General features: G+C 47.3%; 1 protein-coding gene across 1 annotated transcript; it reads right to left on the minus strand.

Annotated features, from left to right (window-relative positions):
- Nucleotides 1-1,226: 1,226 nt before the first annotated feature.
- FA2H (fatty acid 2-hydroxylase) lies at nucleotides 1,227-26,840 on the minus strand. Its single transcript, XM_063313081.1, has 7 exons — nucleotides 26,730-26,840; nucleotides 22,472-22,552; nucleotides 8,460-8,602; nucleotides 6,204-6,310; nucleotides 4,047-4,219; nucleotides 2,276-2,528; nucleotides 1,227-1,348 (listed from the first exon to the last, which is right to left on the minus strand). Exons 1-7 carry the CDS (start codon nucleotides 26,838-26,840, stop codon nucleotides 1,272-1,274), a joined length of 945 nt encoding a protein of 314 aa, XP_063169151.1. The 3' UTR covers nucleotides 1,227-1,271.
- Nucleotides 26,841-27,318: the final 478 nt, after the last annotated feature.

Genomic DNA, 27,318 nt, shown 5'->3' on the forward strand with positions numbered 1-27,318 from the left:
CAAGGGGTGTCGGGCTGACAAAGCAGTGCCACAGCATCCAAGTGCAGAGCCCAGCCCCCTTCTGCAGGCGCTGTGACGTCACATGCAGAAGGGCAGAGCTTGCCCACAACACAGCTTTCACCAGAGTGGCACTTTCCCCCTGCAGCCAACCCTGCCAAGGTGGCCTCAAGGTGGGCCAACTCTGTTAGGTTTGTCACCCGTCTCCTCGGAGGAAAGTCAGGGGACTGCAGAGCTTGGGAACGGAGGCAGTTGAGGCAGGAGAGGGGTCAGCAACGGGGGCAGGCAATTTTGTGCTGTAGGGCTTTGGGTCGACTCAAGGATGGGTGGAGACCATTTCAGCTCAGCAGTGGGAAAAGGCTCATAAATTCTTTGGACGCTGCTGGGCCTTGGAATCTGGCTAAAGTAGGAACGCTGGTTTGTATAATTCCACAGTACTGTGTATGATTTGCATCTTTTCAACCAGCCAATTTACTACAATCCCAGAGTGATCCCAGGCACTCTGCCCAAGTCAACCCACTTTCAGTCAGGCTCGATCTATCTGCCAAAGCAGGTCTCCATCGCTCTCCCAAGAGATAAGCACCGCGTTGGGAATCTTGGCCACAGGACGCTCTATCAGCTCCAAAAGGAAGCGGCGCGCAGAAAATCCAGAACGCCCAGGCCTCTGCTTTAAGCAAACCAGAGTGGCAGCCGGCTTAGGAAGACTGGCTCCAGAATGCCAGAAATGGAGACTCCTTCCCACCATGGGAAGAGCAACACAGCTGTGTCTGTGCAGGTCCCTGATCCATGCACACCCTGAGGGTTTTGACAGAGTGCCTCTAGTTCCAGCATGCACCCAACACATTCTCTCTCCCACAAAACCCTGGGCTAGAGCCCCTTGTGAGCCACGTTCTGCCCCAAGATCTGCTTAGATGGCATATGTAGAAATGCACTCATTCAGGTTACAAGAAGAAGAGGTGCCCCTGAATTTTGGGGTGCTGGGCAATAGAGCTGAGCAGGATTTCTCCCCGTGCATCTCTCCCTGACTCTGACACTAAGATACGGCTCGGCCCTCTCCCCACCATTTGCTTCTTCACCGCCCCAGGGTCTCTGGAGGCACTTTTCCCCCGGGACCCCAAGGAATAAATAAGGCCACAAAAAGCAGCATGTAAAGGAAACCCAGTTCTCTCCTTGCTCCAGGTCCAGGACCTGTTCCAATCCCTGCTTTGCAAAGTTCCACCAATGGCAGCCAAGGACCATCAACACAGCAACGGGCCAGGCAGGAGCTCGGGCGGCTACTCTTCCTTAGCAGTTTCTTCTGGAATCAGCGTCTGAAAGGAACGGTCCCAGAATCGGCTGGAAATACCGAAGCCTGAAAGAGAATGCAGCCCTTGAGCATTCAACCCTGCTGGGGGAAGATGGTGAAAGGAGGCAGAGAAGCTGCCGTTTTTCAGACATAGGTTCAAGGTTCAAGCAGGGCGTGAACCTCCAAGCCCCCATGGCAGACTTTTAGCAGGGGTGCCCCAAGATGGCTTGGCAGGGCACTGTATTCCCAGCACATTTGGGAGAGGCAGGCTTAGGAACATCCCACAATCAGCATTCGGGTCATGAAAGACGGAACAAGGTTGGCAAAGGGACGCCTTTCCATTTTTTCACCCAGAGAGTGTATTTTCTATGATTGGCTTCCTGCCTCCCAGCAAAAGTGTGCAAATTGCAGAGGCTTCCGGGCACGTTCCCAGAATTCAGGTGCATTTCATAAACTGAGAGCGCACTCTGAACACGGCCATTGCTCCCCTGCAGCCCAACAGCAGGGCCTGGGGGCTTCCTGGTTTCTCTGAACCAGAGTGGGGGAGGGCTTCCATGCTCTGAGTGGGGACACAACAGTGCTGAGTACATCTGCTTGCCGCGAACAGGTCACCGAGGCATGTGGGAAATGCTGCAGGGAGACCCCCTTGTCTTTCCCAGAAGTCTTCAAGGCAGGAGATCTACACTGAGCTCAGCCAACTGCCTTGAACAAGTCCAAATACGCCTTAAACTGTGGCTTGCAACCACTATGAGCGATAGCTTTGAGGCCAAGCACCGCCAACTGCTTTGGGAAAGGACATAGAAGAAATGTTTCTAGGCCCAAGCCCAGAACATGGCACGCAGAGTAGAAGATGCTCAGCGTCCGAAAGCAGTTTTGCCACAGCTCTGACTCTGGAAGCTTGGATGTTTGAAAGCCAAGAAAGAGGAACGCGGAGCACGGCTACACCCCTAACCCCTTCCCCGCCCTGGTGTCCCAGGCGAAGGCCACCCTCACCTGCTTTCTGGTATTCAAAATGGTGCTTGCTGTGGTAGGTCTTCAGCCCGTACAGGTAGGTTCCTTCTTTGGGTGAGCCGAAATGGAAGTAATAATGCATCATGTCGTAAATTAAGTAGCCGCAGAGCCCCCCGCACAGGAGGGAAACTCCAAAGACTCCATGGAAAGCCACACAGGCCACAAAATAGAAAAGGGAAGCGATCAGGGAGGCTGGAATAATCGGGAAGACGAGGCGGTTGTGATCGAACGGGGACTGCAAGAAAGCAACGGGGATAAAATTAGATCCCAGCAGCTGGAGCAGCTGCTGAGCAACGCTGAGAAGGAGGCCCTGTCAGGGCCCCCAAGTGCTCCCCCCAAACCCTGCCACTACTCCTTGAACTTTCCCCGCTTTCTGGTCCAGCTACAGGATCTGACCACTGCTCTTCAGTCAATGATCGTGCCGAGCTGCAGTCAGTCATCCCATTTCTCAAGTTCTTTTGCTGCTTGAGAATTTATTCTGAAGTTTTCTTGGTGACTTTGTGGACCAGCCTTTATGGACAGGGGCAACCTGGATGGATGTTTCTCTGTTATTAATGTTTTCCATTATTCCAAAATGGGCTTGGCTGGCCTCGCGTCCTAGTCCGAATGGTGTGGAACCGACGTGGAAGAACCCCCAAAGGCCACAGACCTGGGGCAAGAGAACCAAGCAGTGAAAGGCCAAGTATCTGCAGCTGCAGCCGCAGCCGCAGGCCACCTTCAGCATTTTAAGCACTCCTGTTAAGATGGCAGCCACGGGGCATGATTGCAACCCACTCCAGCCCTTTCGTTCATGTGGTGCACATAAAGAGGGCTAAGGGGTTGATCCTGCAGGCCACCAACTTAACTTCTTTGACACCCCCACGGACACCCCTGGCACTTGTTTCTGATAAGCCTGCAGTAACCACAATTGGGGTTATATCTAAACTCAGAATGGTTACAGATTCCACTTCTCTTTTGATTTTGGTTTCTCTAAAACCAAAAGGGGCCCTTTTTTGCCAGGTGGGGACACCCTTCCCGCCCACCATCCTCCACAGAAGTGGTGACTCTGGGGGAGGAACCAAGCATTTTTTATCTCTTTCTGCTTTGGAGATCAAAATGCAAAGCAAATGCATTAGCTGTGCAGACTTGACTGGCACTGCAGAGTGCAGAGTCCTAACATGCCTAAATTGCACTGGGAGTGGGCAAAACAGGGCAGAAGACTGAGTCACAAGCATGGATAGTTCTGCCACTGAATTTCTATGATATGATCTCAGAGAAGTTTATGCCTTTTAATAAAATTGGTTGGTTGGAAGAGGTGCTGCCAGATCCCTCTAGTAGGGAGGGATCATCCCTAAAAGAAACAGGCAGCACCTGTTTCTACCAGCACCCTGGTAGATCCCACACCCCAGGGCTACCCGGTGAGCCTTCCCTCCCGGCCCAGGTGGAAAGACAAATGACAGGAACAACGCATCAGCTGCAGGCTCAGAGGAGTACTGACCCAGCCCCATTCGTTGCCAAATCACGGCAATCCAGCCTGGAATTTTTTATGTCAGCTTCAGGAACAGCCTCAGGGCTTGCCTGCAGAATTGTTAGCCACGCTTACTAATAGCAGCCGAGTCAGCCTCGTCTTCCCCACAGCTGCCCATTTTGCAGCATTTTCGAAATCCTCCCCAGTGCGCAAAAATGCCAAGCAAAGCCTTCCCTTGGGCTGCTGCTGAGCCAGGTAGGCAGTCACCCCAAGTCGCTCCCTCCCTGGTTTCCCAGGTCCCACTACCTTATGATGCTGGCCATGCACCAGAAAATGGAAGGTGATCAGGTAGTAGCTGTTGGCAGGGGGATTCATGTGGAAGATGAAGCGATGAATGAGATACTCCACCAGGGACCAGATGAACATCCCCAAGAGAAAGAGCAGTGGGAACCAGTGCTTGTGAACAGGAATGGCGTAGGCTGCACCGGGGATGGAAAACAGGAAGTCAGGGGAGCAGAGCACAAGCCGGCAAAGACCAGCATCTGATTTCCAACAACAGCCAGCCAGGCAGGCATCTCTTTGGGGACGTCCAGAAGCAGGGCATGAGTGCCACGTTCTGCTTGCCCCAGCCTCTGGTAGACAGAGGTAGACTGCTTATAAAGAGGGAGGTTCCATTTAGCTATCACCCATCTCAAAGTGGCCAAGATCTCCCCCCCCCCCCACTCTGGCTCTGCTCCTCAACTCCAGGCAGGGCCACACTGCTCTCCAAGGGGCCGGCTGGGCTCTCCTTTGGCCTCGTCTCAGTCCCGAGTCCGCCATTGGTGACCCCCCATGCCCCCCCACGCCAGTTTGGCCTCGTTCTGTACCCAGGGCGAGAGCCTGGCAACACTGGTTCCCCCTGCCGCCAAATGTACAGGGGCCACTGGAGAGCAGGACTAGAGTGACTCCTCAGGGCTTGGGGACCTGGGCCTCCCCCTGGCAGCTTCCGAGGCGTGGGAGGAGAGGGGGGGCAGCCCCGCCCGGTCCCCTCTTCCTTTCTCCCCAAAGTCTGTCTTCCCCCAATATGGGGGCAGCCCGTTTGCTTCTCTGTGGGGGAAACCAGTGATGGCAATATCAAGAGGGCCACTTCTGCCCAGGGAACCCTCCCAAAGCTCTTAGTCCCCCGTGAAACTGGAACAGGGGCGGGGGCATGGTGTGTGTGTGTGCACCTGTGCCTGTGTTCCAGCAGGGCCTTTACGCAGCAGAGTCCATCTCCGTCCCCCTCTACCTTTGCCAAGCATTTTCCACCAGGAAGCCCATTTTGGGTGGGCTTTGTTTGGCAGGCCCACTCTTCTTTTAAAGTTGGGTGGTTTGTTCCTGAGCTCTTTGGCCTTTCGTGGGAGCGTTTTGCCACCTGCTTTTTAAGCAGGAGAGAGAAGCCGCTGGGGGAAAAAAGAGGGTTGCCCCTTGCCCCACCCTTCCAAGCGCCGGGGAAGAGAAAGCCTCCGCCCCGGAGGGGAGCCAGGACTCTCCCTGGGAACAGCTGGAGGGCAGAAGCCTTTGGCTTGAAGGCTGGCTCTCGAAGGGCCAGGGGAGCGGGCTTTCCTGTCCCTGGGGGAGAGCGCCGGCTGGTACAGGGCACCCAAGAGAAACATCCCGGCAGAGAACAAAGCAGAGACCGGGCTGCAGCGTGGGGGCTGGGAGCCAGCAGCCGAGAGGGTGACCGAGGACGAGAAGGCACAGGAGTGAGAGAAATGCCAGCTGCTGACCGGACAGGCTTCCATCTGTGTTGAGTCTCTGGGCCTCAGAGCCTTGGCCGGGGAGCTACTGATGGTCGTTGGCCTAAAAGCCCCCTGCCATCCGTTGCACAGGTTTTAAAGAGAGTGGGCGACCTTGGGAACCAGGGGCTTCGTGGGTGAAGCAGTATTGCAAAGGGGGACTGGCCAGCCACACACTTTCCTTGGTCGTTGCAAATGGGGGAGTCCCCCCACCCCCCACTCCATTTTATTTTAATTGGCAGGAAACCATGCTGCTTATTTTCAGTCATTCTGACTGCAGGGGCACAAAACAAGGGACTTGCAAGTTGCTACCCCGGCCTTGGGTGAAGAGTGAACGCATGGCACACTTTCAATGCTCAGAAGCCCTCTTTCCATGGCAAAACGGTATGCTCCCTGGGAGACAAAGGGAGCCCCAACAGCTGGCTTTGCTGGCTTAGGTCTCGCCCTTCTTGCTGACCCACCTGGGGCCAAGATGCAGAGGGGGAGGCTGGCCCGGCTCTTTGCTGACTCCCAACTGCACCCACCACCATCAGGTTCCCAAACATTTGCAAACATGGATTCCAAAGCCACTGGGTGGGTGAGCTTGGAGTAAGGAGGAGACCATGTTGCTGGCACTTCCCATTCCGCCTGCTGCCTTCATTCCTGGTCACCTAAGTGCTGAGGGGGTTTTGTTTTAAAAAGGCACTGGGCAGCCCAGCAGCCTCACCTGATGTGAAGGAGGAAAACAGGTGGGTGTTGCCTTGGCCAAGTGTTGTGTAGCAGTACCAGCTGAGAAGGAATATCACTGATAGCCAGTATATACAGACAACATACCTAGAAGAAAAGCAAGGATGAAACTGGGTTTTGACCCACAACGCATCCTGAAATCTGGTATTAGAGTTGGGCTGAAGCAGCCTTTTCAGATTCTGCCCTGAATTTGTAGGCAGAGAAACTGGCTGGATTATTTCCCTGAGTTTCTCCAGGGGGAGGAGAAATTCACACAATTCCTCAAGGAGAAGATTCCCCGCAAGCAGTGACAAGACCACCATGACTGGTCAAATGAGTGACAGGCCAAATGAGAAGGCTTCCGCCCTTGGGATTTTGCAGAAGCCAGTGGGGCTGAGTGGGTCATTCAAAGAGTACAGGAGCTCCACCCTCCATGCAGGAGAATGTCTCCAAAATTCTCCTCTCTTACATCTGCTTGAACGAGAAGTGGGAGTTAAAAGGCAGGAGAGTTTCTCTGCCATCAACTGCTGTTGCTTTCCTGCAAGAGATCTTAGGCTCAGCTAAACCCTGGGGTGTGCAGGGCTTTGGATGCAAGCAGGAAGAGATGCTTCAGAACGTCTGGGCTTCCAGGAAGGGTTCCTGCAAATAGTGCCCAACCCTGAAAAAGATGCGCCTCCTTTAGTGAGCCCTAAGCAAGTGTCCCATCTCCACTGGAGGTTTTCGAGAAAAAATTGGACAGGATGGTATGAAGATTCCTGCCCTGGGCAGGGGGTTCAACTAGATGACCTCCAAGCTCCATTCCAAACTTAGGACTCTACCTGAATCCAAGGTACTGCACGGCCCTACTAAACCCAGGGATCGTAAAGGTCGCAGGATCCAGGAGGCGCATTCCCTTCCTGCTGGACAGAGTGCTCTCAGTAGCAGAGTTCTCATAGCCCCCCAACATCAACCAGAAACGCCTGCGCTGTGAGGGCAACCCTCGGGGCACGCTCGGCACCCGGACGTGCTTCTCTGTGGTGCGTGCTCGCTGATGGGAGATCCGTGGAAACTGCCAAGTTAAGGGCTAATGTTGCAGGATGCTCAGAGCATCCCGAGTCATGACGGAAAGCGGTCCATACCACACTTGGGCTTTCCTTTAAAGTTGTAAGGGTCGGCAAGAGGTATCCCTAGCTAAAAATCGAAGAACCGGGGATCAAAGTACATGTGAAGGTATTCGTGCAAATATTTGATTTGACAAAAGCAAATAGGAGCTGTCACAGAAGGCAGTGGCACTGAGCCAACCTCAGCTGATCTTGGAAAAACTGGCTCAGACCTGGCTAGCACTTGGACGGGAGACCAACAGGAGATCTCAAGAGCACAGACTATATTGGGAAGTGGGTGAAAAACAGCCCGACTGGGTCCATGTCGTCCCAGGAGCCGAGCCTGTCTCTGCTTTCCCTAAGAGGAAGCTGGGCCTCTTGCCCCGAGCCAGACCAGCACTGGTTGGTGTGCAAGACGGTGACACCCTTTCCGCTACAGTTCATCCCTAACCCAGACCGTGGCCAGGCTCCACCCAGCAGCTGCAGTTTGCTTTAAGAAACAACGCCCGCAATTCCAGCTGTTTGGCTGATAACACATTTGATCTGAGCCCCAAATCTGGGGGTCGGAGTGGAGCGGAGGGCTGGGCTAGGAGCTGGCTTAGCCCTTCTGAACACAGCTTGCCGAAGCTCAGGGAGCCACGGCTCTGAGGCACACACCCCAGACTCCCAGACGGGCCCTAGGGTACAGGGTGTGTCCTGAAGCGCCACATCTGCACCGAGACTAATCCCAGAGGCTCTCCCAAAATTGTCATGGAACTTGTAATTTTTAACATGACATGAAGGGGGTGACTATTCAAAATTCAGAGCGCTCTCATGTTAACTAAATCTCATTGAAAGTCACCCCTGAGTTGACCATGATTCCCAGGGACTCCCAGTGATCATGGCAGCAGGATTAAAGTGATCTGCCTTCTTCCAGCTTTTTGTTTTTTAAACTTCCGAGTCTAGTTCTGCAGCCCTTGGTGTCCTGGTGGGCTCCTATCCAAATACTAGCCAGGGCCAAGTCTGCTTGGCACCTGAGATCAGTCACAGGCAGCTCAGTAGCATGAAATGAAACTTAAGCTTTATCCTGGCCAGACCTACTTTTTATCCCACTTCTGCTTGCTTGAGATACTGCTGTTTGCAACACAAGGGCCATTCTGTGCCTTTGGCCCGCACCCATTGTGCACTTAGGACCTTACCAACTTGCTGTGGAAAAGGTCTCCATGAGATTCGAATCGAAGAGGCGAATAGGCTGATCCACTGGCTGGTGCACCCATTCATCGTACCTCTCACCGAGGTGGCCCACCTGCCAAAGCAGAGGCTTTCTCCAGTCCACCAGATCCTGGAGATGCAAAGGACAGATGTCAGAGCAATATCCCATGGTCTTTACAACTGTGTTGGCTCAATGGTCAGAATTAGAGTAATAATGTATGCATGCCAGGAAATTTCGTGAATAGCACTGCAAAAAAGCAGAGAACTGGTAGGATGCGAAATTCAGTTTAACAATTTTTGGGGGGCTCAGGCAGGTTTCCTTTCTCCGGATAAAGGAGAACACCTGGAACCATACAATTAGTTCTGATTAGTGTATGACAGAGGTGTTGCAATGTCAGTTAAAAATAACCACCCTGTTTTTAGCCCTTGATTTGCAAACAATTGATCGTTGCCAAATTGTTTCCATATGGGGCGTATCCAGTGGGCCCAACACATAATGTAGATTCCATTCTACCTACAAATTAGGACAACCAGAGGGAAAGAAACTATCTCTTACAGTTGGTTGATAAATGCTTTCAGAATTAAAGTGAGTCATCCTATAATAGCCCACGAAGGAAGACAACCTGTGAATAAAACAGAATGTTTTGTCCTGTACGCAGCAAAAACAAAACCATTCTAGATTATGGATTCATATCAGGCAGAAGATTTCACAGGACACTGTGCAGGTTATCCATATCTGGGCTTCAAAAACCTGGATCGCCACTGGAAAGCTGGCAATTTCTTCATCTCTCTTTCTGAATTTTGGATTGCTGAAGATGGTGGCCCTCCCTTTTGCACCACAATAAAGTGTTTAAAATCAACCCCAGCTCCAGCACTGGGAAGGAAGACTGCTTACCAGCAAACACTTCAAGGACACAATTGCCAGAAGTCATATTTACCAAATTTCCCTGTTATCAGGTCATATGAATGTGTCACAACATACATAAAAAAGGAGCGACGGCATAGTCACGCACACCATCTTGACTTTTGTGACACCGCCCAAACTTCCTGCAGATGCCTGCCACTACATCTAAAGGTTCAAGGCACAGATGTGGCATGCAAGGAATTCTGAGCACTGCCCAGCTGCTTCACCCATGCAGATGAACTGGGCAAATGTTTCTTTTTTTGTTTTATTAATTCCTTTCCAACATTCTGGCAAGGTGGTCTTGTTAATATTAATGCAAACATGAAAAGTAGCAAAACTCATTACTGCCAATTGTATGTTCTATGTCAGCAGCATAAGAAGGAGGACTGTGAACCTCTCCAGCTCATGAATTTGTGAGTTCAGCAACTGAGATAGTCAATGTTCCTGCAATATTATGTGCATCTCAACATCTGTTCTCCAATGCAGTTGGTCAACCTACGCTGGAGAAAATGACACAGAGGTGCCCGTGAAGTCACCAAGAATCAAATTCCAGTGGAAAGAGACTTTCCCTTCTCCTGCTAAAATGGGATGCATTCCACACTGCACACAAATAACACGAATTCCCAATTTGCAGGGAGCTATGACTTAACGTAATGGAAAACACACTTGTGTTCTTCGATCAGAAGGTGGGGGGGGGGCGTCAGCCTGTCATCGGATTTGTACCTGGAAGTCCCTTAAAGCTGACTATATATAGAGTAAGACGTATCCAGGAAAAAAACTGAGCTACCTGTACTAATTTTGCAGATCAGCTGATAGAGTTGGTCTGCAAGGGTCAGACCCGGGGGCATCTGCCAGCTGAATCAGGATTTATCAGCTGTGCTTTTGTTTGCTCACTGTTTACTTCTTCCTTCCCCCTATTTAAACGGTGTGTCATTACTAGAAACTTTCCTGTATATATGTGCCCTGCAAAACATACCTTGGGACAGAGTTCTTTTTGAAGGGCAGCATTCACAGGGCAGTTTGTGCACATGGGAGGCTGAGTGAGGAAAGAAAGCTGGGGAGGGACATTTCTGTCCTCATAAGAACAAACATGGAACTCACGCTTCAGAAGCAAAGGAACCCAAAACAAAATGGGTTTCTCAATCCAGAGAGATAAAAATTACCTCTGCGTTTCAGTGTGGACCCTCCCAGGCTCTGGGGAGAGATGCTGTAAGAACTGTACAGTCAAGAGGCAACTGGTATTTCCCTTCTTAAAAAAGGGATCAAAGACAGTGATTCACAGAGGTTAATCATCTCTAGGCTTACTGCAAAAGCTGACTTGCCAAAGACCCAACAAGATGTTTCAAGGAATGGGCACTGGCTGCAGAAAACATCTGTGGGGAATCCCTCATTCCTCAGCTTCTTTTGACTCTAATTCAGTGTTTCTCAACCTTGACAACTTTAAGAGGTGCAGACTTCAACTCTCAGAATTCCCCGGCCAGCAAGCAGTTTTCTGGCCATAGAAAAGCAGCAGTTGGCCAAACGGAATGGGGAAATTCCAAGTGAGGACACCAAGAATTGCCTGTTTATTTTCTTATAATAGGCACTACAGGTGGGGAGAAAGAATGGTGGGCCAGAGGTCTCACACACCACTTGCCACACCTTACGGGGAGGGGGGGGTTTCCAGGTGCAAGCGTGTGGCCAGGCAAGACCTACAGAGCATCCTAGCAGCCAAACAGCTACACCTAACTCACACTGCCCAGGTTACTCTAACACACACGATACACACAGCTGGCTTCAAACAGGTCTCCTTCCAGGACTTAAATCCCCCATTTTCACTCTAAAATCATTTTTAACTTGTCCTAGCCAGGGGTATCTACACAGGGTGGGAGTGGGGGTAAAAAGGTCAAGATTTCAACCATGACCGAGGAATCAAAAACTTGTTCTTTATGCTGTTGTCCCCAAATCGTGGTCCTTTCATTCGTTCACCTGGCGCAATAAACAGCCAATGACCATGCAGAGCAGGAGAATCAGAAGCTATTTATTTGAGATGTCTGGAAGAAATAGAGTCCTCCTGTGAAGAGGGAGACACCCTGAGCACATCAGGAGCAGCATTTTTATACAGCTTGACAGCAGTGATTAAAGCAGTCTACACATGTGCTTTTCCCACCCACCAGTCACTTACATGTTCACTTCTACTTTGCCTAATTAGCCACACATTGTTCATGTGCTAAGCACAAATCCCAACTCTATCCAGTTCTGCCTTTCCTAGAAAGCAGCCCTTGTCATGAGTACTGATGGTGAGCAGGAGGGGGCCCCTATCCAGGGGGGAAAACGCATGCGTAGTAGTGAGGATTTGAGCAGCCATTCAAAGAGACACAGAACAGACCCGCCTTGACTTTGGGGTTTATCTGTCTGAGTTTTCCCACGCTTCTTCAGTTTGTTAGGATTTTCTGTCTACTGTAGCAGTAATAAAACACTAGAGACTTATTCCTCGTCTCGGCGTGGTTCCTGCTTGTCTGGACAGCCCTACCTACTTTCCTAGTAAACATTCTAATAAACATCCTTATCTACTTCTGCCAGGTCTGGTCAGTCACATACACCATGCCACCCTGCTCTCTGCACATGCCCTGAGATCACAGGCAGAGTTAACGCACTTTCCTGTGTTTTTCCATTCTTTCTAAATTTCCGCACATCAATATGCATTGATGCTCTCCCCACCCCCCACTTTGTACATGGATGTTAAACGGTGCTGGCTTTGCGCCCACCAGTCTGGGCCCAGGGACCCCTGCTGCAGACTACACCCGAGGAGATATGCTTTGAACTGGATTTTAAAAACATTTTTTCTTCGATTCCACTCCCTTTGCAAATGGAAGGGAAGTGAAGGGACCCATGCAACTACAGGTAGTCCTTGACTTATGACCATAATTGGGACCAGAACTTCCATCACTAAGCAAGGCAGTTGTTAAGTGAGTCACACCCAATTTTACCACCTTTTTTGCCATGGTCGTTAAGCAAATCAGGCTTCCCCCATTGACTTTGCTTGTCAGAAGCTGGCTGGGAAGGTCGCAAATGGCGATCACATGACCCTGGGACACTGCAACTGTTGTAAATACATGTCAGTTGCCAAGCGCCTGAATTTTGATCATGTGATCGCAGGGATGCTGTGACTGTGGTAAGTGGAAGGACCGGTCGTCACTTTTTTCAGTGCTGCCGTAACTTCGAATGGTTGTTAAATGAATGGTCATAAGTCAAGGACTACCGGTATTGTATTGGTTTGGAGCTGGGTTAAGTTATAGTTGTTAGCTGGGAAAATTAACAATTTGATCAGGTTGCAGAGTGGTGGGGTTTACATCCATGTCTCCTGTCCCTTGGAAATAAACATTCTTTTAAGTGAATTCAAGCCCTGCATCATGGACCATCACTTGCAGATGCAAATAAAGCATATTCTACCCACAGTTGCTAAACCTACATGTATATGAAATTCCTTTTTCCAGCATCAGAAAGGCTCCTTTTTCAATCTCAGAAATGTGCTAAAGCTGGTTAGGAGAGAAAAGCTGCCAGGTGTTACTGATTACGGACTTGTCAATTTCAGGAAGCTGCCTAATCCACTAATCAAGGTCCCAGGTCAAAGCTTGTTAACTTGTGGTTAGCACTTATTGGTGAAGCCTCTTCCTGCAGAGAAAAGCTGCTCAGGAAGGGGGAGCTTGTTAGATCCCCAAAAAGCCGGATAATGTTTTAAGGCTGTGCCTACCAGATGGAGGCCACGAGGACAAAAGGAGGACACGTCCTCCTTTTGCTGGCGGTCTGGTAACCCTACCCAGAGGCAAATTCCACTCAAAGGAGTATTTATGTCAGACTTCCCTGCTTACAGTCTAGACCAGAAACAGTTAATCCAAGAACTCAGATTATTAGGTTCTATTAGAAGCAAGGTTAGGGTCATAACACAAGAGCCCCCTTGCTTTCAAATCAGACACCAAGAGATACCAAAATATGACCATAAGGTCTGTTTCCTTTTGCTTGTGCGTGTGTGCGTGTGTGTCGTTGGGAGGAGTAGCAGCATGAGACATACCTACTGTACTGTCTTTCTCATGGGAAACATTAAGCTAAATTTATTATTCATTTATTACTGTTAGGCTCAAGCTTTTTTTCTTCCAGCTTGTTAACAGCAACATTTCCAAAAGATCTTGAGATAAAGCTATTTAGGCCAACTTGGTTATGACCTGAATTGTTGCCCAATTTTGCACAATACTCAGGAAATGGAATGAATTTGCATAAGAGGCTAAGCCAACAAGAAAAACAAAGCCCTAACCAAGATTAAATGTTCTTTGCTTATTATGCAAAGTCTTTATTTATTTGCTTGTTTAGTCATGCAGTTTTTAAACACCATCATACTCTGAGAAGACTGTTGGCAGTTAACAGTATCATAACTAAAATAGCAGTTAAAAATGCATAAAACCGATCAACCTAGTAAAATCATAATCTGCCGCAGCTTCCACAATGCAAATGACCTTTGTAGAGAGTAAGGAAGAGGACTTCGATGGAGGTATGCAAGAACCAAGTCCTAGGCCAGGGTTTATCAACCAGGGTTCCGCGAGAGGTCACCAGGGGTTCCCTGGGAGATCATGATTTATTTAAAAAATTATTTCAAATTCAGGCAACTTCACATTGAAGAGGTAAGTTTCATGATGCTTCAAGTATGAGGTCACGGTTGCAAATCCAGAAATGTATCTCCTTTTCTGTTTTTTAATGATACAGGCCAGGGTTTCTCAACCAGGGTTCTGTGGCCTCCAAGGGTTCCTCACTAGGGGTTCCCTGGGAGGGAACGATTCATCTAAAAAATTATTTCAAATTTAGGCAACTTCACATCAAAGAGGAAAGTTTCATTCTTTATTTTTAGTTTAAGAACACTATTCATGCATACATACAGGCCTGCGCATGAAAGGAGTATAATAATTTTGTAACATCTGGCCTATAGTTGCGCCTGAGTGTGCAGGGGTTCCCCGAGGCCTGAAAAACATTTCAAGGGTTCCTCCAGGGTCAAAATGTTGAGAAAGGCTCTCCTAGGCAAAAGGGGCTGAAAATTTTTAAAGCCCAGAATAATGAGATAACATGGAAGTGGCTCAGGCAGACACCTCCCTAAGTGACTGAAGGAGGAGGAGGAAGTTCAGCACAATTAGACTGGCAAGACCGATGTCAACCCCTAGACCAGCCCATGAAATCAACTCCACAGGAAGGTTAAAACTTCTTTCATTGAGATCGGCTATAACCGTCACAGGTTCTTTTCTTTAAGCCATGCCCCGTTGGGCTGACCCAGGCTCAACAGAGACACAAAAACACTGGTCCTTGGACCCTATAAAGGTTGGGGAGATGTTTTATTTGTATATAAAACATCTACATATAAAGTGGTATGGGAGTGCTTCCTATATTCTGTTCTATTACTAGCTCTCTTGCTCCCTTTTGGACAGTCTACTCCTTCTGAAGGAAGAATGCTTTCTTTCGTTTGGCTGCTACACTCGGTTTGCTGGTGGCTGCAGAGCTCCAAAACACACATCTCCTGTGTCAGGGCTGCTGCTTTATTGGCAACCAACCACAACAATGGAAGATATGACTGCCACTCAGGTCCTTTGTACACACACACACACACACACCATTTCAAATTTGCAAAATGGAAATGTGTCTTAGGGCTAGGGGCTGATGTGCATTGTGCACCTTCATGGACCCACCACTCCCGCTTGAGCAGCAGGTGTCAGCTGTGGCCAAGGAGACCATCTGTGGCCAAGGTCCATCTCGTGTGCCAACTGCACCTTTTTCTGACTAGGAGGCCTTCTGGACCATCAATCACACTTTGGTCATCTCACATGCGGACTACTGTATTGTGTTCCACATGGAACTGCCCTTGAAGACCACTCAGAAGCTGCAGCTGGTCCAGAACACCCAGGCTGTTCAGTTATGGGTGTGCCACATTATGCCCACGTAGGATCTCTACTTGGGAGCTGCACTGGCTCCCAGTGGGCTTCTGGATGCAATTGAAGGTGCTTGTTGCCCCCTTTAAAGCCCATCATGGCAGAGGGCCCAGGCACTGCCTCTCTCCCATAGGGTCTGCCCATCCTGTTTGATCAGCACAGTCCAAGCCCCATCAATAAAACAATGTTGTCAGCTGATGTGGGAAGCATGCATTTTCTGTTGCCCCTCCTACCCTCCGAAATAGCATTCTCCTGAGATTCATTTAGCCCCTCCTCTGACCTTATTTCAAAAAGCCCTTAAACCTGCTTTTTTCCCCCAGTCGTTGGCCTAAATGCTGGTGATGTCATGAGTAAGGATGGCGAGCAGGGGGCTCCCATCCAGACTGTCAAGTGCATGCGTAGCACTGATGAATTGTTCAGCCATTCAAAGAGACACAGATCGGGACCGCCTTAACCCTTGGGGGTTATATGTCTGGGTTTTCCCCACGCTTCTTCAGTTTGTTAGGATTCCTGTTAAGTACTAGCAATAAATATTCGAGACCAGTTCCTTGTCTCAGTGTGTTTCCTGGTTGTTAGGACTTCAATCCTAACAAACTCCTACTCCCATCGAAAGAGGGAGGAACAAGCAATTAAGGAGATACGTTTAGAAATGTCTTCAGAAAACCAAGAAATGCGGCTCGCCATCCTTACTCATGACAGGTGAGATCCTCAACGGTATCCTTGTCATATGGGGTATGGCAAGGGTTCTCTGTCACGAATCTTTTGACAATAGTTATTTTTTATCTGTTTTTAACATTGTACAGTATGTCACTCAGGACTCAATTACCAGGTGTTGAGTGCACTATTAGAAGACCTGAAGGACCAGGCTAGGGACAGATCATCATGGAGAAAATCTATCTTTGTGGTTGCTAAGAGGTGATACTGACTTGAAAGCAGGTAAAAAAAAATCTATCTATCATTGCAAGACCCAGCACTCTGGAGAAGTCCACAATGCTGGGAAAGGTGGAAAGAAAGAGAAGAAGAGGAAGACCAGCAGCAAGGGGGATGGACTCAGTTATTGTGCTTATGGGTCCACTGTTGGAAGACCTGAAGGACCCATAAGCACAATCACACGTCATAAAAAACGTGTGGTCTCCAATTGATGGTTCATCATCTACCTGTCTGTCTTATCTTAGACACATAATGCAAAGACCTAGCAGCTCTCCGGGGAAGGCTCTGATGCTGGGAAAGGTGGAAGGAAAGAGAAGAAGAGAGCGACCAGCAGCAAGGTGGATGGACTCAGTTACAGTGGCAATGGGTGTACCATTGGGAGACTTGAAAGAACAGGTTAGTGATAGATCGTCATGGAGAAGATTTATCTATGTAGTTGCTAAGAGTTGGCAGTAACTTGATGAGTCACTTCAAATTGGGTGGCCTTGCAACTTTCACAGATTAAGTTTCATTAGTTAATCTTTCTTGGCTGGGGAGGTAATGAGAAGCAAGGACTAGAAAGGAAAGAGAGAAAGGGAGAGAGGGAGATGAGGAACAATTGGAAAAAAACACTGTGGACCCCCTGGAAGCCAAGGGACAAAAAGGACTGAGACACAAAGGGAGTTACTTGCCCTCCGGTTGTGCTGAACAATGATACCCACAACTCTTTGAACTGACCTGCTGAGTGGGGATGCTGGGAACTGTAGCATAAATCATCCAAAGAGCCCCTGCCCCTTCTGTATGGTGATGCACCATTCTCTATCCCCAGGCATTACTGTTTGCAATTCTGTTTAACATACAGTGTTTTTGCAAATGATTTCCCCTAATAGGATATGTCTTCACACATTACAGTTGTACAAACCTATTTGAATTTACTAGAGAACTGTATTACCAATATTAGAAGATTATGGGCTTCATACAGTAACAAAGAACTTACTTATGCATCCATTTAAAAATGCAAAATTAGATACGTTCACACTCAAATGCAAATTAAACACATTTCTCCTCTGTCCTGAGTTACAGAATCTATTGTTGTTTATTCATTTAGTCGCTTCCGACTCTTCGTGACTTCATGGACCAGCCCACGCCAGAGCTTCCTGTCGGTCGTCAACACCCCCAGTGACGAGTCCGTCACCTCTAGAATATCCTCCATCCATCTTGCCCTTGGTCGGTCCCTCTTCCTTTTGCCCTCCACTCTCCCTAGCATCAGCATCTGCTCCAGGGTGTCCTGTTTTCTCATTATGTGGCCAAAGTATTTCAGTTTTGCCTTTAAATATCATACCCTCAAGTGAGCAGTTTGGCTTTATTTCCTGCAGTATGGACTGGTTTGATCTCCTTGCAGTCCAAGGCACTCTCAGAATTTTCCTCCAACACCACAGTTCAAAAGCATCGATCTTCCTTCTCTCAGCCTTCCTTATGGTCCAGCTCTCGCAGCCATATGTTACTACGGGGAACACCATTGCTTTAACTATGCGGACCTTAGTTGTCAGTGTGGTGTCTCTGCTCTTAACTATTTGATCGAGATTTGTCATTGCTCTTCTCCCAAGGATTAAACGTCTTCTGATTTCCTGACTGCAGTCAGCGTCTGCAGTAATCTTCGCACCTAGAAATAGGAAGTCTTTCACTGCTTCTACATTTTCTCCCTCTATTTGCCAATTATCAATCAAGCTGGTTGCCATAATCTTGGTTTTTTTGAGGTTTAGCTGCAAGCCAGCTTTTGCACTTTCTTCTTTCACCTTCATCATAAGGCTCCTCAGTTCCTCTTTGCTTTCAGCCATCAAAGTGGTATCATCTGCATATCTGAGATTGTTAATGTTTCTTCCAGTGATTTTAACTCCAGCCTTGGATTCCTCAAGGCCAGCTTGTCGCATGATGTGTTCTGCATACAAGTTGAATAGGTAGGGTGAGAGTATACAGCCCTGCCGTACTCCTTTCCCAATCTTAAACCAATCCGTTGTTCCGTGGTCTGTTCTTACTGTTGCTACTTGGTCGTTATACAGATTCTTCAGGAGGCAGACAAGATGACTTGGTGTCCCCATACCGCTAAGAACTTGCCACAATTTGTTATGGTCCACACAGTCAAAGGCTTTAGAATAGTCAATCAAACAGAAATAGATGTTTTTCTGAAACTCCCTGGCTTTTTCCATTATCCAGCTGATATTGGCAATTTGGTCCCTAGTTCCTCTGCCTTTTCTAAACCCAGCTTGTACATCTGGCAATTCTCGCTCCATGAATTGCTGAAGTCTACCTTGCAGGATCTTGAGCATTACCTTACTGGCATGTGAAATGAGTGCCACTGTTCGATAGTTTGAACATTCTTTAGTGTTCCCCTTTTTTGGTATGGGGATATAAGTTGATTTTTTCCAATCTGATGGCCATTCTTGTGTTTTCCAAATTTGCTGGCATATAGCATGCATTACCTTGACAGCATCATCTTGCAAGATTTTGAACAGTTCAGCTGGGATGCCATCGTCTCCTGCTGCCTTGTTATTAGCAATGCTTCTTAAGGCCCATTCAACCTCACTCTTCAGGATGTCTGGCTCTAGCTCACTGACCACACCGTCAAAGCTATCCCCGATATTGTTATCCTTCCTATACAGGTCTTCCGTATATTCTTGCCACCTTTTCTTGATCTCTTCTTCTTCTGTTACGTCCTTGCCATCTTTGTTTTTGATCATACCCATTTTGGCCTGGAATTTACCTCCGATGGTTCTAATTTTCTGGAAGAGGTCTCTTGTCCTTCCTATTCTATTGTCTTCTTCCACTTGCACGCATTGCTTGTCTAAAAATAATTCCTTATCTCTTCTGGCTAACCTCTGGAATTTTGCATTTAATTGGGCATATCTCCCTCTATCACTGTTGCCTTTTGCTTTCCTTCTTTCTTGGGCTACTTTGAGGGTCTCAGCAGACAGCCATTTTGCCTTCTTGGTTTTCTCTTTCTTTGGGATGTATTTTGTTGCCGCCTCCTGAACAATGTTGCGAACTTCTGTCCAGAGTTCTTCCGGGACCCTATCTACTAAGTCCAGTCCCTTAAATCTGTTCTTCACCTCCACTGCATATTCCTTAGGAATATTAGTGAGCTCATATCTAGCTGATCTGTGGGTCTTCCCTAATCTCTTTAGTTTGATCCTAAATTGTGCAAGAAGACGTTTGTGATCTGAACTACAGTCAGCTCCAGGTCTTGTTTTTACCAACTGTATAGATGTCCGCCACCTTTGTCTGCAAAGGATGTAGTCAATCTGATTTCGGTGTTGTCCATCTGGGGAAGTCCATGTATAAAGCCGTCTCTTAGGTTGCTGGAAGAGGGTGTTTGTTATGCACATTGAGTTGTCTTGGCAAAATTCTATGAGCCTATGTCCTGCTTCGTTTTGTTCTCCCAGGCCAGGCTTACCTGTAATTCCAGGTGTCATTTGACTGCCCACCTTAGCATTCCAGTCTCCCGTGATGAAAATAACATCTCTTTTAGGCGTGTTGTCCAGTAGGTGCTGCAGATCCTCATAGAACTGCTCTACTTCAGCTTCTTCAGCATCTGTGGTTGGGGCTACTCCATTTTTTCTGTGGTCCTCTTGTCCACAGTCGTAGATCTGGTGGTCATTTGATGTGAAGTGGCCCATTCCAGTCCATTTCAGTTCACTGACGCCCAAAATGTCTATCTTTAATCTTGACATCTCACCAATAACCACATCCAATTTGCCCTGGCTCATAGATCTTACATTCCAGGTTCCAGTGGTGTGTTGATCCTTAGAACATCGGATTCGCCGTTCACCGCCAGCACCGTCAGCCGCTAGCCGTCCTTTCGGCTTTGAGCTAGCTGCGTCATCACGTCTGGGGCTAGTTGAGCTCATCCTCTGTTCCTCCCCAGTAGCATTTTGACCATCTTCCGACCTGGGGGTCTCATCTTCCGATGGTATACCGACATATCTCTGGTTGTACTGATCCATTGAGTTTTCACGGCAAGAATACTGGGGTGGGTTGCCATTACCTTCCCCAGGGATCGCATTTAGTCTGACCTCTCTGTCATGACCTTCCCGTCTTGGGTGTCCCTTCACGGTTTAGCTCATGGCATCACTGAGGTGCTCAAGCTCCAGCACCACGACAAGGTAACGTATGGAATCTATATACTACTAAAACTCTCATGACTGTTTGATATTTTGTAACCCTCAATTAGGTGAAACACCGCATCATAGGGCAAAACTTTTTTAACAAAGGTGCCTCAAATGGGCTAACTTACAGAATGCCAGGACCCATTACTCACATGGAAATGAAATTTGGGGAAGTTGTTGCCATTTCAGCGCTGCTGCGCTGCTGCTGTTCAGCACTGCCGCCACACTGCCACAGTCACACGATCCTCACTGAAGTTCCCTGACAACTTCCCACAAAATTACAGAAACCAGATTGGAATGGAAGAAAAGAAACCCACCCACACAATCCAAGGGGGCTTCACTCATGCTCACTGGAGGCTTGGGAGAAGAGCCAGGTCTTCAAACCCCTTCAAAACACCAGTAATGTGGGAGCCACCTGAATCTCAGGGAGAACCTCATTCTAGAGGGCAGGTGCTGCTACAGAGAAGGTGTGCTTCCGGGGTCCCAATATGTAGATAACATTGTTTAATCAAAGCAACCTGGAGCATGCCTACCCTGCAGGATCGAATCAGCTGGGCAGATGCTACAGGGCACAGGCAGTCCCACAAGAAACCAGGCCCTATGTCATATAGGGCTTTATACCTTGAATCACATCCGGGAACAAACTGGTAACCAGTGAAGCTCACAAAGCAGAGGTGTTACATGGACACACCAAGGCCTGTCCATCAATACCCACGCCACTGCATTCTGGATCAGTTGAAGCTTCTGGGTGGTCTTCAAGGGCAGCCCCATGTGGAGTGTGTTGCAGTAGTCAAGCATGGGAGTGACTGCCTGACTATCTGCTGGCTTCCAACAGACTTTAAAATTTGCATTCTTTCTTGATTCCAATGAAAGGAGTAAGATCTTTATAGATCGGTGGCGTTTTTTAATGGACCAAAACCAACTACAATTGCTTTTCACATTTCCATAAACAAGCTCCTAACTCAGCCAAATACAAAGTGCCCGAGGCTTACTTTCCACCTCCTCACAAAAGAAGCTTCCAAGAAAGTATGTCAGCCACCCATCCTCCACAGAGGAAGACCAGCTTGGTCCTACCAGGATTGAGTAAGATACTTGCGTTATCTTGCTGGATGGACAACAAGACAATGGGCCTCCTCCGTGTTAAAAGAGACGGTGCTCCTTCAAGTACAGACTCAATGAGAAGGGAAGGTCTCCTGATTTTGCCTTCCCCAGTCGTCACCTTCCCCAGCAAGCTGGGTACTCATTTTACCGACCTCGGAAGGATGGAGGGCTGAGTCAACCTGAGCCGGCTGCCTGAGAATCCAGCTTCTGCTGGGATCAAACTTGGGTCATGGGGAGAGTTTCAGTTGCAATGCTGCCGCCTACCACTTTGCGCCACATGAGGCACCCTACTATGAAGGGCAGGGAAAAAACATCAGACTGAAAAAAGATGCAAAAATAGAAATAGGGAAGAAATTTGCCCTGTTCTTACCAACATATGGAAATGCAGTTACAAGCCAATCTTTTTCCCTTTTTCACAGGGCCAAGCACTTCAGTCAGCAAACAAATGCAGACAGAGATCTATAAATCTTATTTATATATCTTCTTTTAGAGAAAGTTTCCAAGGCCACCTTGACTTTTTTGATGGGAAGGGACAAAAAAGTCAAGGTGGCCACCATAGTCATGTGATCAAAGCCTCGCCCTTTTTACCTGCGTTATGGCTGCCATCTTGACCATTTTGGACACTCACCCCTGGAAAATCACTTGCCAAACTGCATCCATCAGGAAATGATGTATAAACGTTATCCTATCTTATGGAAAACTGCATAAAAATGAGAGCTTGAGGGAAATCAGATGGACGGGTTTGTCCATCTCTACCCTAAAAACACGGGGTGGAATTAAATGTCCAGGAGAAAAGGCAAAGTCAGGGAACCTATTTAGCTCTGAGATGGAGAAGAGAAGAGGAAGAGAAAATATCTAATGCTTCCTCTCTTGCCACTTTAGTGTTGCACACGCCCTGAAATCATGTTAGCAGGTTCTGCAGCTTGGTTTTAAGTACACAGGGAATTTCTCTTTCCTCTTCCAATTAAGATTCTTACCTTATCTACATCAAGTGATTTATATCTAGGATCCTCTGTCACGACGGGACCTGAGGCTTCTAAACCGGTGGAGCATGGTGTCTGCAAGAAAAAGCGTAGGGGGGGCAATTCAGGGTAAAGGCATACTCCCTGGGACCAATTCATTTCAACTTCTGCCTGATAGGACAACAGCCTTCAACAGATTCCAGACTGCACAGTTTTATATGCTGGGTCTCAAATCATAAATGCACCCCTGCAAAAACAGCCATGGAGTTTGGAACTCATGTCTCTCCAGGTTGTTCTTTTACATTCAGTCTTTGTGTCTGTGAAGAAAGGCTGCAGTGCAATTCAAGTGGGGGTCTCAGCTGCATCTGGAAGCAAACCAGGGTACAGATTCAAGAACCTGCCAGGTGTAAATGGAATGGTTTGCACTGATCCTCTGTTGTTTTCTGGAATTTCTAACAATAACAGTTGCTTGACAATGGAACCAATCACCCATGGAGGTGGTAGCACAGTTCTACCAGCACAGGCCCTTCTGAAGATACCTTGGAAAGCTCCTTTTCCCATTTTGCTCCCAAACTAGGGAATGCTCTCCCTTAGTAGTTGTGAGTGGTCCCCACCCCTTCTGATTTTAGGGGAGAGTGGTATCAAGCACACAATTTCAATCAAGCTGTATTGTTATTGTACTTTACTGCTTATAACCCAATCAACCCATCAATTTTATTATGGCCATTAACCAGCAAATTCTGCTTATAATTACTGCCTTGTGTTATCCATATTTTCATTGTCTTTCCAATGCATCCCGTCCCAACAGTCTATTGGGATATCCCCACTGAAATTTCAAAATCTAAATTCCCAGAAATAAAGAACGGAAGAGAACTTTTCCAGAAGGAAGGAGACAATATCAGTTCAGAGCCAGGTGCTGTTAGTATAGATATATGGGGAAAGGAAACCTTACTCCAAACTCAAGCCCCATTAACTCTAATTTCTTAAACGGATACTCAGGGCACTTTCATGCACTTCTGAACCCAGCAACGCAATGCTAGCATTGAGTATGCCTTTCTACGACCTCTCAGTTCCCCTTATCAACTTTACAAAGACCAAGTTGGCTTCTCCTTCTCCAAGCAGGAACCCTATTAATGCTCCTCGTTTATCAAGCCACACACAGAGTTGCTCTCCCTGCAGGAGAAAGGGAGGACTTGGGAATTTGCACAAAATGCATTGTGAGTCAGTCCTCACAAAGCCAGAGGAAAAGAAGAGGGTGTCTCTTATGACCCAAACCAGGGACAGACAGCAGCTGGGCCCCTGGTCCAAAAGACGGGGCCAGCAGTCTGTTACAGAGGGCAGACCAGAGAAGGAAGTTCAGAAGAGGTGGACTACAAGTGCTACCCACAGGTCTTGCTCTTGAAACACTGCAGCTACTGGAATGCTTTTGCCACAGCTTTCTAAGAGGCACCTGCAGGATCCAACCCTTTCGCAGTGTTAGTGTCATGCCCCCAGCTCTGTCTCTTTCATCCACACAACCTCATGATGTACTACAAAAGGGCTGCAGTTTGCCCCTAACACTGTTTTTCCCATTGGTCTCCCTAGAGGCCACTGCTTTCTAACTACCTTTCAGCAAACAATTCAAAGTTGTTGGATGCTTAAGGCTTTGCTGGATTGGCTCCAGTTTTTCCTGGAGGTTGAATCCTGACAATTGCTGAATAGTCATTGCTTCCATTCCACACACACACACACACACCCAAAGCTTTTCTGCATGCTTTCTGAAGGCTATGGAAAAATCCTGGAGGTTTGTGACTGGACAGTGCAAATTGGAGCCAGGGAAACATGCATACATGCATACATAATCAATTCCATCAACATCAGGGCTCTCTGTCCAGAAGAGTGCAATGTTAGGAACAGCTAAGATACTGCACAGAATCCGTGAATTCCCAGGCCTCTGGTAGAGGACCCGAGGTTGAAGAAGACACATACCACCCATAGGGGTGAGAAGGGAATTTTTTTTTAATTATCATATACAGTATATATGATTAGGAATACTCTCAGCCCTTCAAAATCCCCCAGCAAGATAGTGGGAAGAGAAACTGCAGGGAGAGGATCAAAAATGTCAAGAAGGAAAATGGGTACAAAATGTTTTACAGATGGTAAACAACTCCATCAGTAATATCCCAGATAGACAGATCGTATTGTAACAAATCTTGGAAAAGCCATGAAACAGAAGGAATGTTTTACTACATGTGGTGGACATGCAAAATAACCCCAAAATACTGGAAAGACATATATAGTACAATGCAGAAAATTTTGGAATTTACATTTGAAATGAAACCACAATTTTTTTTACTAGGTATAATCTCAGAAAAAAAATTAACAAGAAACATTGTAATTTAATGAGTTTACATGCTTACAGCAGAGGGAATAAATTTTGCTCAACATTGGAAGAAAGACATAATTCCCACAGAATCTGATTGGGAACTTGGCAAATACACAGCAATGGGAAAACTAACAGTATGTATGTATGTAAAAGGTAAAGGTTTCCCTTGACGTAAAGTCCAGTCGTGTCCGACTCTAGGGGGCGGTGCTCATCTCCGTTTCTAAGCCATGGAGCCGGCGTTGTCATAGACACTTCCGGGTCATGTGGCCAGCATGACGACTCGGAACGCCGTTACCTTCCCGCCGAAGCGGTACCTATTGATCTACTCACATTGGCATGTTTTCGAACTGCTAGGTTGGCAGGAGCTGGGACCAGCAACGGGAGCTCACCCCGCCGCGCGGTTTCGAACTGCCAACCTTCCGATCGGCAGCTCAGCGGTTTAACCCGCAGCGCCACCGCGTCCCTTATGTATGTATGTATGTATATGCATATATTTTTTGTATGAATGTTTAACTAAATTTAAGCAAGAATGGTTCCCATATGTACAACATACCACAAAGCACAGCAAATATAATCACCTACAGTCTGGCTTCCAAAGGGGCCTAAATGTGTACAAATATGCCAATTAGCAGATGTATAAAAAGGGAGGACTCAGAAACCAATAGTTCTTTTTCTTATTATTCCCCTTTTCCTTTCTTTTTTTAAAACTTTTTAGATATTTTTTGTTAAATTTGCTTCATCCATCTATCTATCTATCTATCTATCTATCTATCTATCTATCTATCTATCTATCTATCTATCTAAACAATACAGTGGAGATTTTAATATTAAGTAATTAGCTTAAGATCAAAACCATTATCACATAACCAATACTTTGACGTGAGTCGCAGCAGTTCCTTCTTTAATGTTTTATTTAACTTTGGATGAAAAAGCCAAATAATGTTCTGCTTGTAATATTAATATTCAATATTAATATTGAATATTAATTAACTATTTATTTAATTAATATTGAATATTAAATACAACTGACATCCTGAATTGTAATTAATATTGATAGAATTTTTTTTCTCTATTTTCGATACTTTATGCTATCTAAATAACAGAATGTTAATAATCTTCAATCATATCATATAAACATCACTGTATTGAAACCATACAACATATCAAGATTTGTAACAATAAAAAGGAAACATTAAAAAAAAGCTTTAAAAAGTCAAGGTGCCAGCCACAACCACACACTCTTTACACAGCAATACGTGTAAAAAAGGGGCAGGCCTTTGATTGCATGGTTATGGCCACCTTGCTGACTTTTTTGACCCCCCCCACCCCTCCGGGCTCACTCCTGAGAAACTCTGCATATTTGTCCAGGAGAAGGAAACGCTCTCCAGCAACATTCTCTTCAGGGTAAGAGATGTCGCACACCTGCACAGTGCCTTCCTAAGGACTCCCCTCAGGTTTTAGAAGAAGCCACAGAGCCACAGAATGCCGGGGAAAGACTGGAGAATGGAAGAGAAGGCGTTCACACGTTCTCCTCCACCACCTCGTCATCCCTCTCTCAGTGCAGGGACACCCACGGATTTCTTTGCAAATAACTCCTCCTTAACTTTTCTCTGACGTAAAATGAACTTGGCCTAGTGTGATGCGTTCCATGAATTGTGGTGAGAAGCCATAACTTGAGGAACACCCAAAGATTCTCCACCAGGCATGGGCTCTTGGCTATGAGGCATAGGCATACACAAGAGAATTCAAGTACACTTCCTGCAATAATGTGGAAAACCATTGCGGAAGGAGGGAGGGAGGGAGGGAGGGAAGGGAAAATACAGACTCTGGAGATTCTGTTATTACAGCCAACGTTAATAAAGTATTCCTCCAGTCAAACGTATGGACTCTCTTTTGTGACCACCCTACCTCGCAGGGCTGACCATAGAGAAGGCGCATCTCTTGTTCATTTGACAGGGCATGGTCTAAATCAGAAGAGCGAGTTTCGGCTTCCTGCAACAGATACAGCTCAGGCAGCATCGCTGCCAACACGTCGTTCACTACACTCCAACCAGAAGACAGACAGTCTGATTTAACTTGATCTGGTCTGATCTGATTCTCAGCCTGCCTTTGAATGATCTAGGCTCTGACAGGTAAGACTATCAAATCTGGACTATAAAACTTTGGGTATTCATGAAAGGGGAGCCAAGAGTCAAGAGTGGTTGGTGTCCCACCACTGTCACATAGTTGCTGTCTGCTTTTTTGCAGCCCTGATGACGGCACGGCCCATCCTCAGGCTGAAATGGCCTCATTCCTTTCGATGCGTCTCCTGAGGAAGCCCTATGGCCGGATCTTATTCCATCCCCTCTGTTTAACTGCTTCCCTTTGTGTGTGGGGTGGCACTACCGCAGAGTGGAAAGAATTTCCAGTCCTTTTAAGGCCTTGGCTTGCCTTTCACTCCAGGCCCTCAGAGGATTATGTCCTAAATCTACGGCCTTTCCATCCTTGTGGGGAGAAG

The sequence above is a fragment of the Candoia aspera genome, chromosome 11, assembly GCF_035149785.1.
Source record: "Candoia aspera isolate rCanAsp1 chromosome 11, rCanAsp1.hap2, whole genome shotgun sequence".
Taxonomy (NCBI): Eukaryota; Metazoa; Chordata; class Lepidosauria; order Squamata; family Boidae; genus Candoia; species Candoia aspera.

Coding starts and splice junctions, on each gene's coding strand:
- FA2H (XM_063313081.1), bottom strand. CDS start 26,840: ATGCTGCCTGAGCTGTATCTGTTGCAGGAAGCCGAAACTCGCTCTTCT. Junction 6,311..8,459: donor ACCTTTTCCACAGCAAGTTG/GTAAGGTCCTAA, acceptor CTTTTCTTCTAG/GTATGTTGTCTGTATATACT. Junction 2,529..4,046: donor TGCATGGCCAGCATCATAAG/GTAGTGGGACCT, acceptor GCTTTCTTGCAG/TCCCCGTTCGATCACAACCG.